General features: G+C 43.5%; 1 protein-coding gene and 1 pseudogene across 5 annotated transcripts in view; both read left to right on the top strand.

The window, feature by feature from the left end:
- The first annotated feature begins 1,704 nt into the window (after positions 1–1,704).
- The window catches only part of CABIN1 (calcineurin binding protein 1), a 153,084-nt gene continuing 136,321 nt past the window's right edge, over positions 1,705–18,467 (top strand). For 3 of the 5 annotated variants that reach the window (XM_045534231.1, XM_045534232.1, XM_045534228.1), the window contains exons 1-2: positions 1,705–1,768; positions 17,969–18,045. In XM_045534231.1, the coding sequence (XP_045390187.1) occupies positions 18,043–18,045 (3 nt within the window). In that variant the 5' untranslated portion in view covers positions 1,705–1,768; positions 17,969–18,042. Of the gene's footprint in view, positions 1,769–1,875; positions 2,148–2,720; positions 2,741–17,968; positions 18,046–18,467 lie in introns of those variants that run through there. The other 2 variants (XM_045534229.1, XM_045534230.1) reach the window with 2 other exon arrangements.
- LOC123625967 lies at positions 10,569–10,883 on the top strand (annotated as a pseudogene).

Here is an 18,467-nt window from a genome sequence, read left to right as displayed (position 1 = left end):
GCCCTCTGTCTAAGCTTTTGCATTTCAGAGTATGTATGGGTGGAGTGGGGGAGCCCGAAGGAACTCTCCGTTTCAGTAGCTTTCCAGAACTATGATGCAGAGTTTTCATCTCATGATCCTTAGACACTGTGGTGGACACTGTTTCCCTACACAGTTAAACATTTGATGATCCTTGTCTTTAGGGCCCCAGTGAAATACCAAATTCAGGTTTTGAGTCTGTGAAGTCTACATAGTTAATAAAGTTAGTTTCTAATGGAATATGCCTGTGCCTGCTGTGTTTGTATCTGACTGTTGCTAAGGACTCTCCTTAAAAGCTAGGCCTTGGAGTTCCTTTCCTGGGCTCCCTGGCTCAACTCTTTCTGCACCCATCTCTCTGCCAACATGTTTCATGGATGTCCTGCTTCCCAGAGGGACTCAGGGAATGTTTGTGGATTGAATATGAATGACTGGTTGCAGTGCCCAAGGATGGGTTTCAGGCTTAATTCTCACTAGGACCACAAGGCAACAGGCTCTTTTACCAAGTCCTCCCATGTTAAATCTATCATCCCCACTGTGGCAAGAGTGATACGTTACCTGCTTGCTTGTGTGGACTGGCTTTTTCCCACCTCTCCAGAGTCCTCTCCCCACTGTGGCCCTGAGCTTTGCATTATGATAATACTGTGCAGCCTGAGACTCCTGTATGATCTAAAGTTTCTCACCTCAGAACTCTTGCCACACAGCTCCCTGCTGCTCAGACCAACCTTCCCACCTTTTTTCAACTGCTTTCACTCCTACACATCTTTCAATATACAACTCAGGGGTGGGAGCTGCATCCAAGGCTGCATGTTATCCGTGCAATTTTGAAATCATTTGTTTATGCTTCTGTGTAACACCCTCGCTCCCCCCCCAATAACTTTTCTCAAGTCAAGGTTGGTGACTCAATAAATTTCGAAACTCACAGCATATCAGGAAAGCTTTATAGCACAGAACTTTACCGTGATTTTACTGCCTTTAAGGTCAAAAAGAAGGCCCTAACATTCATTCCTATTTAAATCATCCTTGCTGGACTCAAGCAGCTATGAATTCAACCACAGCGTGAAGGGACGCCTAAAAGGCTTTATTATCACTTGCCAAGAGACTAATCTCTTTCTGCCTTAAGACCTTCAACTCTGGAGTCCCTTCTCAGTTCTGGAATTCTGACACCAGCACCCCACCCCCACGTCCCCGCCCCCACCCCATTCATTTACTGGGTCTCCTTTCTTTCCCTTTGTTTCAATAGTTCGATTGTACCTGTGCTTTTTGGGTTTCAAATCCTTTTCGGAAAGAGGTGAGGCACGGGTCATATGATGAATAAGGATGCTCTTGCTCCCTAGTTCCCCCTAAATATTCCCCAAGTTCCCACGGCCTTTACAGCACCTGTCCCAGGCGGTAACGACACACAGCCCGTCATTTAGCGACGGCTCAGGGCCTGGCGCCGAGCGTTGCAAGAGGTAGAGCCAGAATCCGACCACGAGCTGGCGCTCCGAGCCCCCAACACACCCCTGAGCCAGGCTCCGGGACCCACAGGCCGCCGTCCGGCCTTTCCCAGACGGACGCTGGGCCGCTCCGAGGGGCGCCGCCCGCAGGGCCGGGGGGGAACTACACAGCCGGCGAGCGAGCGGCGCGTGGGCCCGCGCTGATTGGCTGGCGGAGCCGGCATCGGAGCCAATGGGAGCGCGCCTTGTTGTCAGGCGCGCAGCCGGCCGGCGCTGGGGTCGGGGCTGACGCGCCGTTGCCGTGGAGACGCCCGGTGAGTTCCTGGGCTGCGGGTTTGGGGGCTGCACCGGGGTGGGCGCGCGGCTAGGCCGAGCCAGGGGCGCGGGCCAGAGGGGCTCCCGGCGCGGGGCGGAGTCACGTGAGGCCGCTGGGGCTTCCTCGGGCAGCCCCAGAGCCACAGTCGGGGAAACCGAGGCCGGAGAGCGGGCGGGCCTAGGCCCGGCTTCCCGGCTGCCCCGCGGGCGTCTTCACAGCTCGCGCCGCGGCCCTGGGCGGCCCAGCGCGGGTCCGGCCTCCGGAATGGTCACAGGAACAGCGGGAACCGCCGCTGACCCGGCGTCTGCCGGATGCAGAGCCTGGCACTGACCTTTTATTCGCGTCCTTTCCCTTCACCTTCACGGCAGCCCTGCGAGGTGGGTGCTGTTCTTAGTGCCTCTTCGGTACTCTAGGTACCACATATAAGTGTTATCGTACAGTATTTATCCTTTTTGTTTGACTGGCTTATTTCGCTAAGCATAATGTCTTCAAGATTGCTCCATGTAGTAGCATATTTGAGAATTACCTTTTATTTTTGAAACATATGCTAACTTACCTTCCTTTTTAAGGCTGAGTAATATTGAAGTGTATGTATGTACTACATTTTGTTTATCCATTCATCTGTTGAGGGACAGTTGGGTTGCTTCCACCTTTTGGCTATTGTAAATAATGCTGTGTCCCTCAGGTTTAAGAGCTGTTTATATGTTAAGGATATTAGTCCCTTGGTGGTATATGTTGCAGATATTTTCTCCCAGTTTCTCATTTGTCTTTTGATTTTTTTTCTGATTTCTTTGATCATGCAAAGTTGTTTTGTTTTTTTTTTTTTTGTGCAGGGTCTTTGTCTGCCTCCTGGGTAGAGTGCAGTGGGGCCATCATAGCTCACTGCAACCTCAAACTCCTGGGCTCAAGTGATCTTCCTGCCTCAACCTCCTGAGTAGTGGGGATTAAGGGTGTATACCACCCCACCTGGGTAATTTTTCTATTTTTTGTAGATATAAGGTCTCACTCTTGCTCAGGCTGGTCTCAAATTTCTGGCCTCAAGTGATCCTCCTGCCTCAGCCTCCCAGAGTGCTAGGATTACAGGCATGAGCCACTGTGTCTAGCCTCAAAATTTCTTAAATATTTGTGTAGTTAAACTTATCAGCCCTTTACTGTCTCTGGATTTTAAATTATAGTTAGAAGGTCTTCTCTAAGACTTAATACTAAGTAATTATGTCAGAAACTGAGTGGGGGAAAAAAAGAAATAAAAAAATAAAAAAAATACTAAATATTGTAATCCTAGCACTCTGGGAGGCCAAGGTGGGAGGCTTGCTTGAGTCCAGGAGTTTGAGACCAGCCTAAGCAAGAGCAAGACTCCATCTCTACTAAAAATAGAAAAATTAGCCGGGTGTGGTGGCACGTGCTTGTAGTCCCAGCTACTTAGGAGGCTGAGGCAGGAGGATCGCTTGAGCCCAGGAGTTTGAGGTTGCAGTGAACTGTGATGACACCACTGTACTCTAGCCCAGGTGACAGAGCGAGACTCTCTCAAAAACAGACAAAGAATATTAAATATTCATACTGAGATTAAAGAGAAATTCACCCACATTTCTTTTAATAGTTGTATGATTTTGATTTTCTTTTTTCATTGAGATTCCTAATCCATTTGGAGTTCATTCTTATATTTGGTGTGAGGTATGGATCTAATTTTATCTTTTCCAAACGCCTACCAGTTTGTCCCAACATCTTGTATTGCAAAATTCATCCATTTTTTCTTTTGGTGGGGGACAGGGTCTTGCTCTATTACCCTGGCTAGCTTGCAGTGGCGTAATCATAGCTCAGAGCAACCTCAAACTCCTGGACTCAAGCAGTCCTCCTGCCTGCTTCAGCCTCTTGAGTAGCTGGGACTACAGGCGTGTGCCACCACATGCAGCTAATTTTTCTGTTTTTGGGGGGAGAGACAGGGTCTCACTCTTGCTGAGGCTGGTCTTGAACTCCTGACCTCAAAGGATCCTCCTGCCTTGATCTCCCAAAGTGCTAGGATTACAGGCATGAGCCACCATGCCCAGCCTGTTTGTTTCTTTTAAATTGGTGGTAGTACAGTATTCCATTGTACTGAGTAGTATTCCATCGTATGATATATCACGGTTTATCCATTCATCTGATAAAGGATATTTGGGTTGTTTCCAGTTTTTGGTGGTTTGAATGGAGCTGCTGTAAACACTTTTGTACAGGTTTTGTGTGAACATTTCTCTAGGGTAAATAACTAGGAGGGAGTTTGTTGTGTCATATGCTAAGTGTATGTTTAGCTTTTTTTTTTTTTTTTTTTTTTTTTTTTTAAAGAGATGTGGTCTAGCTATGTTGCCCTGGCTGGTCTTGAACTCCTGGCCTCAAATGATCCTCCTGCCCTGGCCTCCCAAAGTGCTGGGATTACAAGTGTGAGCCACCCTGCCTGGCCTTGTTTAGCTTTATAAGAAACTGTTTTCCAGTATGATTGAACCATTTTACATCAGCAGTGTATGAGAGTTCCAGTCGCTCTGCATTCTCATCAGGACTTGGCTTTATCAAAACTTGGCCATTTTGCTGGGTGTGGCCCACACCCATAGTTCTACCTGCTTTAGAAGCTGAGGCAGGAGGATCTACTGAGCCCAGGAGTTAGAGGCTGCAGTGAGCTATGATAACGCCGCCAGTGTACTCCAACCTGGACAACGGAGGGAGACCCTGTCTCAAAAAAACTTTTTTTGGCCGTTCTAATAAGTGTGTGTGTTATCTCATCATGGTTTTAATTTGTACTTCTCTAATGACTAAGGGGTTGAACATCTTTTATTGATTGATTGACAGAGTCTTGCTCTGTTGCCCAGGGTAGAGTGCTGTGGTGTCAGCCTAGCTCACTGCAAACTCAAACTCTTGGGCTCAAGTGATTATCCTGCCTCAGCTTCCTGAGTAGTTGGGACTAAAAGTACATGCCACCATACCTGGCTAAGGTTTTTTTTATTTTTAGTAGAAATGGGTCTTGCTCTTGTTTAGGGTGGTCTTGAATTCCTAAGTTGAACATTTTTAATGTACTTATTTGCAATCTGCATATCTTCTTTGGGAAGTGTCTGGTCAAGTCTTTTGCCCATTTTTTAATTGGTTGGGTTTTTTTTAATATTGTGCCAAAATATGTGTAACATAAAATTTACCATTTTAATCATTTTTTTCTTTGTCTTTTTCTTTTTTTTCAAGATGGAGTCTTGCTCTGTTGCCCGGGCTAGAGTGCCATGGCATTAGCCTAGCTCACAGCAACCTCAAACTCCTGGGTTCAAACGATCCTCCTGCCTCAGCCCCTCAGTAGCTGGGACTACAGGTGCACACTACCACACCTGGCTAATTTTTTTCTATTTTTAGTCACCTGAATAATTTTTTTCTAATTTTAGTAGAGACAGGGTCTTGCTCTTGCTCAGGCTGGTCTCAAACTCCTGACCTCAAGCATCCTCCCACTTTGGCCTCCCAGAGTGCTAGGATTACAGTCATGAGCCACCGTGCCTGGCCCATTTTAATCATTTTTAAATTAACAATTCATTGGTATTAAGTACAGTCACGATGTGTAACTGTTACCACTGTTTCCAGAAAATTTTTATCATCCCGAACAGAAACTCTGTATGCATTCGACAATAACTCCTGATTTCTCCCTCCTTGCAACCCCTGGTAACCTCTATTGTACTTGCATTGCAGTCTCTATGAATTTGCTAGGTACCTTGTATAAGTGGAGTCATATAGTATTTGTCCTTTTGTGTCTGGCTTATTTTACTTAGCATAGTGTTTTCAAGGTTCATTCATGTTATATAGCATGTATCACAATTTCATTACTTTTTATGGCCGAAAATATTCCATTGCATGTATATACCACATTTTGTTTATCTAGTTATCCATTATTGGACACTTGGGTTGTTTCCATTTTTTGGCTCTTTGTGAATAATGCTGCAGTGAACATGGGTGTACAAGTATCTGTTTAAGTCCCTGTTCTTTTGGATGTATACCTGAGTGGAATTGTTGGGTCATGTGGCACTTCTGTGTTTATCTTTTGGAGGAACTACCAAACGGTCCCACAGGGCTATACCATTGTACATTCCTACCAGCAATCCATGAGTGCTCCAGCTTCTCTGCATCTTTGCCAACACTTGTTATTTTGGTTTTTGTTTTTGTTTTTTTATAATAGCTGTCCTAGTGGGTGTGAAGTGGTATCTCATAGTGGTTTTGAGTTACATTTCTCTAATGACTATTGATGGTGAGCATCTTGTTATGCACTCATAGATGTTTGTATGTTTTCTTTAGAGAAAATGTCTTTTGAAGTCATTCTCCCATTTTTTGATTGAGTTGGTTGTTTCTTTGCTGTTGACTTGTAGGAGTTCTTCATATATTCTGGATGTTAACCTCTTGCTAAATATATGATTTGCAAATATTTTCTTCCATTCTGTGGGTTGTCTTTCCACTCTCTTGATAGTCTCCTTTGCATAAAAGTTTTCAATTTTGATGAAGTGAAATTTATCAATTTTTCATTTGTTTCTTATGCTTTTGGTGTCATACTTAAGAGACCATTGCCAAATCTGAGGTCATGAAGATTTTCCATTATGTTTTTTTTCTAAGAGTTGCTTCTTTCTTGCTGCTTTCAGAATTCTCTCTTTGTCTTTGGGTTTCAATAATTTGACTGTGATGTGCCTCAGTATGGATGTCTTTGAATACATATTGCTTAGAGTTCATTTAGCTTATTGGATATGGATATTCATGTCTTCAGTTCGATTTGGGAAGTTTTCAGCTGTTATGTCTTCAAATTTTTCTACCACTTTCTCTTTTTCTTCTCCTGAGACTCCTATAGTTCATATGTTGGTCTTCTAGATGGTATCCCATATACACCTCTGGCTCTGTTCATTTTTCCTTATTTTTTTCTTTCTCTTTCTCACATGGGATAATTTCAATTACCTGATCTTCAAATTTACTGATCCTTTCTTCTGCCCAAATTTGTTGTTGAACCTTTTAGTGAATTTTTCATTTCTGTTATTGTATTTTTAGTCTCCAGAATTTGTTTGATTTCTTTTTATAATTTGTCTCTTTAGTGATAATCTCATTTTGTTCTTACATTGTTTTCCTTTCTTTCATTTAGTATTTTCTCCATTTGTCCTGGTTTTCTTAGCTGATTCAGCATATTAATTGACATTTTTTTTTACTAGTAATTTCAATGTCTGGGCTCCTTAGGGATGCTTTTTTCTTTTCTTTACTTTTTCTTTGTTTTTTTGAGACAGAGCCTTGCTCTGTTGCCCAGGCAAGAGTGCCCTGGCATCAGCCTAGCTCACAGCAACCTCAGACTCCTGGACTCAAGTGATCCTCCTGCCTCAGCTTCTGGAGTAGCTGGGACTACAGTCATGCGCCACTGCGCCCAGCTAATTTTTCTAGTTTTTGTAAGTATGGGTTCTCCCTCTTGTTTAGGCTGGTCTCTAACTCCTAAACTCAAGCAATCCTCCCACCTTGCCTCCCAGAGTGCTGGAATTACAGGCGTGAGTCACTGCACCTGGCCTATTTCATTATCTCTTCGGTCAGCCATTGTCCTGAGAAAGATTTCCTTAACTCTGGCTCACAAAAGGGGGAAAAAAGTGTTCCCATCCCTTTAAATTTTCCAGTAGAAGCCACTTGTGAAAACAACTGCAACATGAGAAGGCTGAAACCAAGGCAAATATATACTAGTTGGACAGGGATCAGCCAGACCAACTGAAGTGCATAAACCAAATTTTTGTAGGTCAAAGTCCCCACTGCCCACCCTGGCACCAGCCAGCCACCCCAGGAACGTGGGCTTCTATCCCTATAGCTGTGGGTGGCTGGACTGAAGAGTGGGGTAGGGTAGCTGGTTCAAGGAAGTCATTCTCTTACCAAAATCAGCAGCCTCTCTCTTCATCAAGCACTCTCCTGGTTGTTATAAATAAGTGTTTGATCAGGTTCTAAAGTTTGAAATAGTTGATTTGATAATTTTTTTCCAGTTTACTGGTTGTTTATGTAGAAGAATTGACCCCTAGAGCTTCCCTTGCTGCCATTTTGAGTCAGTGGATTATTTTCTTATTGGCAAGTTTTGAGAGTTCTTTTTTGTTTGTTTGTTTTTTGAGATAGGATCTTGCTCTGTTGCCCAGGCTGGAGTACAGTGGCATGATCATAGCTTACTGTAGCCTCAAATTCCTGGCCTCATGTGATCCTCTTGCTTCAACCTCCTGAGTAGCTGGGACTACAGGTGCACGCCACCATGCCCGGCTAATTTTTAAATTTTTTTTGGTAGAGATGGGGGCCTTGCTATGTGCCCAGGCTGGTCTCCAACTCTTGTCGTCAAGCGATCCTTCCACCTTGGCCTCCCAAAGTGCTGGGGTTGCAGGTGTGAGCCACTGCACCTGGTCCTGAGATTTCTTTATATAGTCTAGATATAAGTCCTTTGTTGGATATGTAATTGGCAATTATTTTCTTTCCATTTGTAGCTTTTCTTTTCATTCTTGTAACAGTGTCTTTTGTAAAGCCAAAGTTTTTAAATTTTGAAATCGAATTTATCAATTTTTTTTGCTTATGAATTATGGTTTTTGTGTTACCTCTAAAGGCTTCTTATGTAACCCCAGGTTTTAAAGATCTTCTCCTCTGTTTTCTTAGTGTTACATTTTATGTTTAGATATCCATTTTAAGGTTTTTGTTTTGTTTTGTTTTTTGTTTTTTTGAGACAGAATCTCACTCTGTTGCCCTGGCTAGAGTGCAATGTCATCACAGTGCAGTGTCATCACAGTTCATTGTAACCTCAAACTCCTGGGCTCAAGCAATCCTGTTTCCTCAGCTTCCTGAGTAGCTGAGACTACAGGTACTAACCACCACGCCCCGCTAATTTTTCTATTTTTTTTAGAGAGAGGGTCTTGCTCCTGCTCAGGCTGGTCGAACTCCTGACCTCAAGCAATCCTCCTGCCTCTGCCTTCCAAAGTGCTAGGATTACAGGCATGAGCCATGCCTGGCCTGAGTTATTTTCATATTAGATGTGAATTTTTGGTCAAAGTTCTTTTTTTTTTTTTTTAAAGTGTGGACGTTTAATTGTTCCAACACCATTTGTTGCAAAGAGGATCCTTTCTCTATTGAATTGCTTTTGCACTGCTGTCAGCAATCAATTGGCCATATTTATTTGGGTCTATTTATGGGCTCTCTGTTTTGTTTTATTGATCTGTGTGTCTATCCCTTCTCCAGCACCACACGTTCTTGATTATTGCAGCTTTATTGTAAGTCTTAAAATTGCATAGTATGATTCCCTCAACTTTATTCTTCTTTTCAAAACTGGGTCACTCTAGTATCTCTCTGCCTTTCCATCTAAATGTTAGAATCAGCTTGCTATAATTTCAAAAGACCCTCCTTTGATATTAATTGGGATTGCATGAAATCTATAGATCTATTTGGGGAAAATTGACATCTTTACTGTGTTAAATCTTCCAGTTCCTTAACATGGTATGTATTTCCTTTTATTTAGATCTTTGAGTTCTTTCATCATTGTTTTCTAGGTTTCAGAATATAGACTTTGTAACATATTTTGTTAAATTTGTACCTAAGTTTTTTTTATTGTTTTGGGAGCTATGATAAATGATATTCTTTTCAATTTTGATACCAAGTTGTTTATTGATAGTTTGCAGAAATAGAATTATTTCTTATGTGTTGACCTTTACTCTATGACTTTGCTAAACTCACTTGATAATTCTAGGGCTTTATTTCATAGATTCCTTGGGGTTTTCTATGAAGACAATTATGCCATCTGTGAAGAGGAACAGTTCTATTTTTTCCTTTTTAATCTCTTCACATTTATTTCTTTTTCTTGCCTTATTGTAATGGCTAGGACTTCCAGTACATTGTTGAATGGGACTGTGAGAGTGAATGCCCTTGCCTTGTTCCCGGTCCTAAAGGGAAAGCATTCTGTCCTTTACCATTAAGTATTATGTTGGCTGTAGGTTTTTTTGTAAATGCCTTTTATCAGATTGCCATGGTTTAAATGTGTCCCCCAAAGTTCATGTGTTGGAAACTTAATCCCCAAAGCAGTAGTGTTGATGGGTGGAACCTGTAAGAGGTGATAAGGTCATAAGGGATCTGCCTTCATGAATGGATTAATGTTGTTACTGCTGGAATAGGTTTGTCATCACAAGTTCAGCTTGTTATAAAAATGAGTTTGGCCCTCTCTTGCCCTCTCACACTCTCTTGCCCTTCTGCCTTCCACCATGTGATAATGTAAGAAGACCCTCCCCAGGTGCCAGAGCCATGCTCTTGGACTTCCCAGGCTCCAGGACTGTGAGCCAACAGATTTCTGTTCTTTATAAATTACCCAGTCACAGGTATCCAGTTGTAGCAGCACAAAACAGACTAAGACACAGACTGAGGAATTTTCCTTCTATTTTTAGTTTGCTGATAGTTTTTATCATTACAGGCAAACTCAGAGATCTTGTGGGTCTGGTTCCAGACCACCTCATAAAGTGAATATCACAGTAAAGCAAGTCACACAAATTTTTTGGCTTCCCAGTGCATATAAAAGTTATACTATACAGTAGTCTATTAAGTGTGCAATAGCATTGTACATACCTTGGTTAAGAAATGCTTCATTGCTAAAAAATACTGGCAGAGGAACAAAGTGGGCACATGCTGTTGGATGCGCACCCTTCTGCCATAGAAGGATTCAGTGAGAAGTCACCATCTGTGAACCAGAGAGCAGGTCGTCACCACGTACTGAATCTGCCAGCGCCTTGATCTTGGACTTCCTAGCTTCCAAAAGTGTGAGAAATTTAAACAGTCAAGTAAAAGCAAGCTGGGTAATCATGGCAGAAGGTGGATTCGATCCCTTTGAGTGGGTTTGCCTCCTGAACGTGAAATGAGAAGACTGATCAATCTGTTGCTACAGTCCCAGTCCTATCGCACAGCTGCAGAATGTCTTCAGGAATTACCAGGACCCTCTCTGGTGATGATGGTGTCAGTGTTACTATGATCCTGATGGCCTGGATGGTTATTGCAGTGACCTTGGTCTTACTGAGACCTCCTGATCTAAGAGTATCCAACCTACCTGAATGCCAACCAGTCTTCATAATGGACAAGATCTATTAGCACCTTCTGGGGACTAACTTTGTGATATGGTGAAAATAGTTAACACCTTGTATGACCAAAGGAACAAAGATGACCAGAGTACTCTTAACCCCATTAGAACTGCTTTTCCTTTTTCATCTTCAATATGGGATGTTATTGTTTTCAGGAACTTCTCAGAATTTCACTTGCAAGCTTATTTTTGCTTCCTATGTTATCGCTATTCCTACATGGGGCTTGTTTGGTTGTCCTAGACTTAAACATTACATTCATTCTATTTGCAACTGTCATTATAATTTTTTTGATGATTTCTGCCCATGTATCCTAACAGTCTGTTCTCTGAGTTTCTGGAAAGCCAATCCCTGTCAGAGATACTATGCAGTCACTGAATCTATGGCTCAGAAATAATTGGGAATCGGCTTTGGTTGAATAAGTGGCCGAAACAAGGATATAGAGTGTCTAGTATCAGACACATGAAAAAATCTTGATTCTTACTTCTGGTTCTTCATTTCTGTCCCATACGCTTGACATTACATCTAAATATATTTGCCTTTTCCTATATGGACTATTTAGTTAGTAACAAATGTTATTAGTGAAGTTTTTAGTCTTGAATTTTTTGCTTGTAAAATTTCTCTGCATTCTTGAGACATACGGTATGCTTGTTAACCTAACTAGTAATTTATATTATTATATTTAATTCGTTTTTTCTTTTTTTTTTTTTGAGACAGACTCTTGCTCTGTTGCCCAGGCTAGAGTGAGTGCCGTGGCGTCAGCCTAGTTCACAGCAACCTCAAACTCCTGGGCTTAAGCAATCCTACTGCCTCAGCCTCCCCAGTAGCTGGGACTACAGGCATGCGCCACCACGCCCAGCTAATTTTTTCTATATATATTTTTAGTTGGCCAGATAATTTCTTTCTATTTTTAGTAGAGACGGGGTCTTGCTCTTGCTCAGGCTGGTCTCAAACTCCTGATCTCGAGCAATCCACCTGCCTCGGCCTCCCAGAGTGCTAGGATTACAGGCGTGAGCCACCGCACCCAGCCTCGTTTTTTCTTTATTAATATGATTTACAGGAATATTCTATTTAATTCTTTTTTTTTTTTTTTGGAGACAGAGTCTGGCTCTTTTGCCCGGGCTAGAGTGCCGTGGCGTCAGCCTAGCTCACAGCAACCTCAAACTCCTGGGCTTAAGCAATCCTTCTGCCTCAGCCTCCCGAGTCTCTGGGACTACAGGCATGCGCCCCCATGCCCGGCTAATTTTTTCCTATATATTTTTAGTTGTCCAGATAATGTTTTTCTATTTTTCAGTAGAGACGGGGTCTCGCTCTTGCTCAGGCTGGTTTCGAACTCCTGAGCTGAAACGGTCTGCCCGCCTCGGCCTCCAAGAGTGCTAGGATTACAGGCATGAGCCACGGGTGCCCAGCTAATTCTTAAAGCTTCTACATGTGGGCTTTTTTATTGAGCACACTGTTAAATCATTACTTGGCTTGTAAACATTTACCCAAATTGTGGCTATAATCCTTTCAAAATAATCTGGAAAAAAGAAAAATAAAGCTTACATTTCATCACTTTTGGCTCTTAAAGATTCACAGGTGCCATTAAGAGTTTATTTTGTTTTAGAGTCATTTCATGTTATTAGAAATAATCGTGGTTTTGTTTTTGTTTTTTGCTTTCCATATGGAAAAGGTTAACATTAGAACTACTTATAGTAAAGGATTTTATCACTTTATAAATCCCATCACTATCCCATGGTCAGCAAGTATTATTTTACAACTTGCAGGGATTTTCGAAATAACTATTGAATATAGCTATTCCATGGTTCCTTTTAGTGTCTGTGGTGTGTGATGTGATAGTGTTTATGGAATTACCAATATCTGAAATTTTCAAAGGAACCTTGAAAGTGTATCACTCTAAATGAAAGTCTTGTCAATCTGTCAGTCTAAATGGATATGTGTTCAAATGTGACCAGCTCAGTTAAGACACAAAACAGCAACCTGAAGAAGGAAAAATGAAGAGAGTGTGCAGTTCATGGGTTAAATTTTTGTTGTTGCAATACTAAGTTTGGTCTTATTTCTAGATGAAAAATCCTATGTATTTGTTACCATGTCTATGATTACTTTGTTAAAAGTAAAAGTGGTCATGTGATGTACTAAATGTTAATTGGTGCTTTTATATGTTCAAGTCATTCCAAACAAGTCATGTCTGTGCTACCCAGGGTTTATTATTGATCTTTTACTGAACACTTGGATTGGGATAAAGGGCTTGTGCTGTGCACTTTTTAATGAATAAATAGAAAAATGTTAGTAACAAACAAAATGGCACCAGTTGACTTGCTTGATGCAGGGTTACCACAAACCTTCAATTTGTCAAAAACACATTATCTGCAAAGCTCAAAGTAAAGCACAGTAAATTGAAGTACGCCTGTCATGGAGGACGTAGTATGTGATGGGCATGTGCAGTGGAGGCCACATCTCAGAGGGGTAGGGGTCAGGGTGGAAAAATGGCACCACCCTTCCACCATAGGAGGATTCAGTGAGAAGTCTCCATCTATGAACCAGAGAGCAAATCGTCACCAGATACTGAATCTGCCAGCACCTTAATCTTGGACTTCCTAGCCTCCAAAAGTGTGAGAAATTTAAACAGGCAAGCAAAATGCTACTGCCCCTGATAAATGGGACTGAGGAAATCCCATGAACTGAGATAGGAATGCTTCTCTTCATACTGGAGTGCTGCAGTCTGTGGTGTCTGCAAAGCCATCAGTGAGCCACTTTTCTGCAGGGTACTTTTGTCTGATTTTTGAAGCTTGTTTTGTCCTTCGAGAGCCATCCTATGAATGATAGTTGCTGATCTTGGAGAAAGTTTTGACTGAAAAGTTAAATGTGTCCTCCAGTTTCTTCTTTCTAGCGCCTGCTCTTTGTCATGGAATGGTACTGTTATTGACTATTCTGTCCTTAGAAATGTGGATGCAGGTCTCAGCTGCCTCATCTCTAAAGTGTGGTTGCAAATTTGTCCTGCACAGGAAGCACTTTGCTTTGTACTTGACTCTTAACCCCACATGGAGGGCATGACTGAAAAATAGATGAACTGCCTAGATACCACTCATCTACTCCCTCGCTCCTTCCTTTGTGGAGCCCAGACACAGGGCTACAAAGATGAATAAGACAGGACTGCTACCCTTGAGGAGTTTGCAGGGTAGTGGGAGGGACAGACCCAGAGACAGAGTGATTCCAGTGCAGAGGCGAGGGTGTGTAGAGGGGAAATTTAGAAAGAACAGTCTCTTGCTTTATTAAGTCAGTGTAAGATTTTTAGTTTTAAGAAGATATTTTATTTTTGTGTCTTAGGTAAAGTCCAGTTTTGAGGTAGCAGTTACCAGTAGAGGGGATTATACAGTATGTGTTGCAGAGCCTGCACAGTCTTCCCAGTGTGTACTTCTTAATTTTGCTACTAGGAATTTGGGGGAGCTGTGGAAGAGTGTTAATGATGGGGAAGAATTGGGGACAATGGCAGGAAGTGTGCTAGTGTCATGGGTTTAATGTACACGATGGGTCATTTTAGGTTTTTAGGTTCCCCTTAATGGAAAGTGGAAACTCATGAGTATGCCTCAGTTCCAGTACGTGTCTGTGTCCAGCCCTCAAAACCTCTATTAAAAAGCAGTGCCAAGAGTAAAGCTTGGGTTCTGCTGCAGACCAGCTGGGTAACCCGAGACGAGTCATCTAACATGGCAAGCCTGAGGTGCCTCATCTATAAAATGGGAGCTGGTCTCTGAATTTATGAATAGTGCAATGCTTGGACATTGAGTAGCTTTTTGCTAGTACTGTTATTAGAGAGTTGGACATAATGTTTTCTCCTTCTGTGGAGCGATCTTGATGGTGCAAAAGTGATAGCCCAACCACCTGGACAAATACAGTTTATTCCATGGCTTTCAGCAAACCTGTCAGGGCCCTTGCAAGGCACCAGATATGGCTCTTAGCTCAAGGAGCTCACAACTGTGTGTGTCCTAGGGAAGCCAGGGTGAGAAGCAGGAGATTCTTTGCTGAGGCAGGTCACTTTTTGCTGTGCTGGAAAGAGCAGTGGGGTTGGAGTTCTATTTTTGTCCCTTTCTAGCATTGTGACTTTGGGCAAGTCAGCTAGTCTCCCTAAGTCTCAGTTTCCTATTCTGGAAAATGGGGATGATAATGCCCATCTTGTAAGGCTGCTTTAAATTCAAGCGAAATTACGTGAATGTGCTTTATAAATGTCTGGGGTGGTCTAGAGAGTTGGAAAGGTACAAGGTACTTCTTTCTTTAGGTTGTTAAAGTTATTAACACAGGTGCCCTTTCAGTGGGGAGAGTTGGCTTGAGTTTTAACATGGAACAATTTTGAAAATAATTAGGAAGCCTGATAAATACTGTGGGCTCCTTGAGGGTCTTCAGCCCTGCTGATCATAGTACTCAGGGAGCTTTGCTTCAAGGAGTCCAGGTGCCTAATCTTTATGGAGATGGAGGAAGGAGAGGGGACAGGGACTCGCTTAGCATGTGGGGCTAGAAACTCCACTCTGGATTTGGAGCTCACTGTGTTTTTTTTTTTCCCCCTTTGACTAGCCTGCTCATGTAATCATCCAGTCTGTCTCCAGGGGTCATCTCCTGTCACCCCTGAGATTGGACCTACACCCATGGTGGTCCTGGAGACACAGAAGTAGGTGCCTCAGGGGAAGGCACAGGCCTACCCTGCACAATCCTGGTGGCAGCTGGGTGCTTTCCTGCAAGGAGTCACCAAGGCAGGGAGCAGGCAGGCTTTCTTCCTTCAGGAGTGGACCAGTCCTGGGCACAATGGCTGTACTGATGCTCTCCCACCTGCACACGTGGACCCTGCCACCACCACGTGGAGACCTGATCCCTCAGCCATCCCTGGACCCTCCTCTTGTTGTCCCCACAAGGATTCAGTTGGCATCTGGGAAGACTTGCCACGACCTGGAGCTCTGAGGAAAGTGGGTTGAGAGGCCTGTGGCTAGGTATGAGTGCCACCCTCTGACTTCTCTCCTGCCCCTGTGGGGGGCTTGGGGGCAGAGACAAGGCCAGTGGATTGGTTATGGTGTGGGTGTGACATGGGGAATCCCAGCTGAGCCTGCTGGTCTCTGGCTAGAGGAGCTCTGAGTATAGTCAGGCCATTGTCCGCATTTTATACACAAGGACACCAAGGCTAGTAATGGATCAGGGTCTCAGGCATCTCGAGACACAGCCCAGCCACTCTCTGAAATCTTCCCGTTCCAAATCCAGTGCCCTTTCAGTTTTCCCTTCTTATAACCCCAGGTCTATGTAATAGCCAATTTTTATTAATATAATAAGGTAGTGGTGAAAAAAGTCAACCAGTGAGTAGTTATTAAGTGGTTACTGCATAGTTACTAAATTACCACTCTGTAAGTGAAGGCAGCAATTCAGTGGAGGCTGTGTTATGCCCAGTGGGATTGGAGGTCTTCTGGGATTCAGCACACAGAGCTGGTGGCTGAGCAGGAGAGAGGCTGCAAAGTGGGGGCTTGAGAGGCACCCCCACTTCTTCTGATCCCCAGTGGGCTCCATGGCTGGCCCCTGGGGCTGTGGGCTCTGCCTGCTGAGAGTCATCAGGGAGTGGCTTGAGCTGCTGGTCTGGCTGTGGGCTGTTGGCCTGCCTGGGGGATTATCAGGGTCTTGCAGAGACTTTATTGGGACAAACATCTTTGTGCTTTGAAAATACATTCAACTCTGATCCTAATTGGAAACTCTTTATTGATTGTTAATTACAGTTTTTTAAAAAAAGTTGTGGTAAAATATACAAACAAAATTTACCATTTTAACCATTTTTTAAGTGAACAGCTAAGTGGTATTAAGTTTACATTCACATTGTGGTGTTACCATCACTACCCATCTCCAGAACTCTTTTCATCTGGTAAGACTGGAACTTTGTACCCATTAAACAGTCACTCCCCATTGTCCCCTCCGCCAGGCCCTGGCAACCACCATTCTACTTTCTGTCCCTATGAATTTGCCTATTCTAGGTTCCTCCTATAAATGGAATCATACAATGTTTGTCCTTTTGGGTCTGGTTTATTTTACTTAGTGTTAATATCTTTGAGGTTCTTCCATGTTATAGCATGTTTCAGAACTTTATTCCTTTTTATGATTAATAATACTCCCTGATGGACGTACTTCATTTTATTATACATTCATCAGTTGATGGACATGTGGGTTGTTTCTACCCTTTGGCTGTTATGAATAATGCTGCTGTGAACATTCATGAACAAGTTTGGATATGGACATTTTTTCATTTCTCTTAGGTAGAGCCACAGTAGTGGAATTTCTAGGTTACATGCTAGCTCTGTTTAATGTTTTGAGGAACTGCCAGAGTGTTTTCCGCAGGGGCTGCACCATTTTACATTCCCAGCAACAATGTATGAGGTTCTCATTTCTCCACATCTTGCCAATCCTGTCATCTTTTGCACCCTTCAAACTGCTCTGGCTACCTCTGATTATTTTTTCCCATTATATTTCTAAAACATAGGTGAAACATTTCATTCTCCTGAAGCCCACAGCAGCTGGTGGCTGCAGATAGAGTTTAGGGCTCAGGGCCTCTGTGCTTGGGCCTCAGCTACCTTTCGTCCTCCAAGCACATCACTACTCCAAGGCCTTGTCTTCTACTTTCCCCATCACACCACACTCTCCCTGCCTCTTTGTTTCACTACTGGCTTCCGCTGCAGTGCGTTCCATTCCTCAAGCCTTAATGCAGGGCTTACTCCTTCGCCTTCCTTAATCCCTTTGAATGAATTGTTCTCTGCCCTTAGATGTTGCCTGTGTTTCTCTTTATATTATTCAGCTTTTGTAAAAAATAACTGTTTATAGGCCTGTTAACTCTGCTGAGCAGTGAACCCTGGGGGCAGGAGTTGTTCTCACTCTTTTGTGTGCCTGGCACCTGGTACCTTGCCCACAGTGGTAGATGCCCTGGTGAGGGACCAAGGGGCTCCCTGTGTGATAGACCACACCACTGTCCCAAGGCAGTTCTATTCACCAGCCTGTGTACATGGAGCCCAGGGAGGGACTGGTCCCCAGTGGGCCCCTGGCGCTGTGACATTCCTGGCTCTTCATGGGCCCTGTCTCAGTCTGTCCTGTTTCCTCTCTAGGAGATCTGTGGACTGGTGCAACCATCGCCCATGATAGGAGTGATGCTGCGTGGCAGTGCTGAGTCTCTCTGAATATGGTAAGGACGGATGCCTGCCTATTGTGCTGCTTTCTTTCGTTACTTTACTCCTAGGGGTGAGGGGCATTTTCCTGGTGGACTCTGAAGGCTCTCATTATGGAGCAGCCTTCTTCCCGGGAGGGCTGTTGGCACATTTGAGGGTGTGAATGCCTGACGGGCAGTTGAAGTGGCTTGCAGGGCCTTGTCACAGTTGCTGGAAAGGCACAAAGTTAGCATGTTTCCTTGGAATCTGTTATTCCAATACGTGGGTCTTCCATCATGTTGAGCTGTTGCTGAAGTGTCCCCAGCCTCTGTTCCTTTTGCAGTGGACAATATCCAGGAAATGCTCCCTGCACAGATTGGCATGGCCCTCCCCCAACATGTCCTAATCCTTTTTTTCCCCCTCAGTGATCATTTGTTGTTCACTCCCAACATTCTGATAG

This window comes from Lemur catta, chromosome 21, assembly GCF_020740605.2.
Source record: "Lemur catta isolate mLemCat1 chromosome 21, mLemCat1.pri, whole genome shotgun sequence".
Lineage (NCBI taxonomy): Eukaryota > Metazoa > Chordata > Mammalia > Primates > Lemuridae > Lemur > Lemur catta.
The sequence above is the reverse complement of the archived record's forward strand: the minus strand, read 5'-3'. Positions and strand labels throughout refer to the sequence as shown.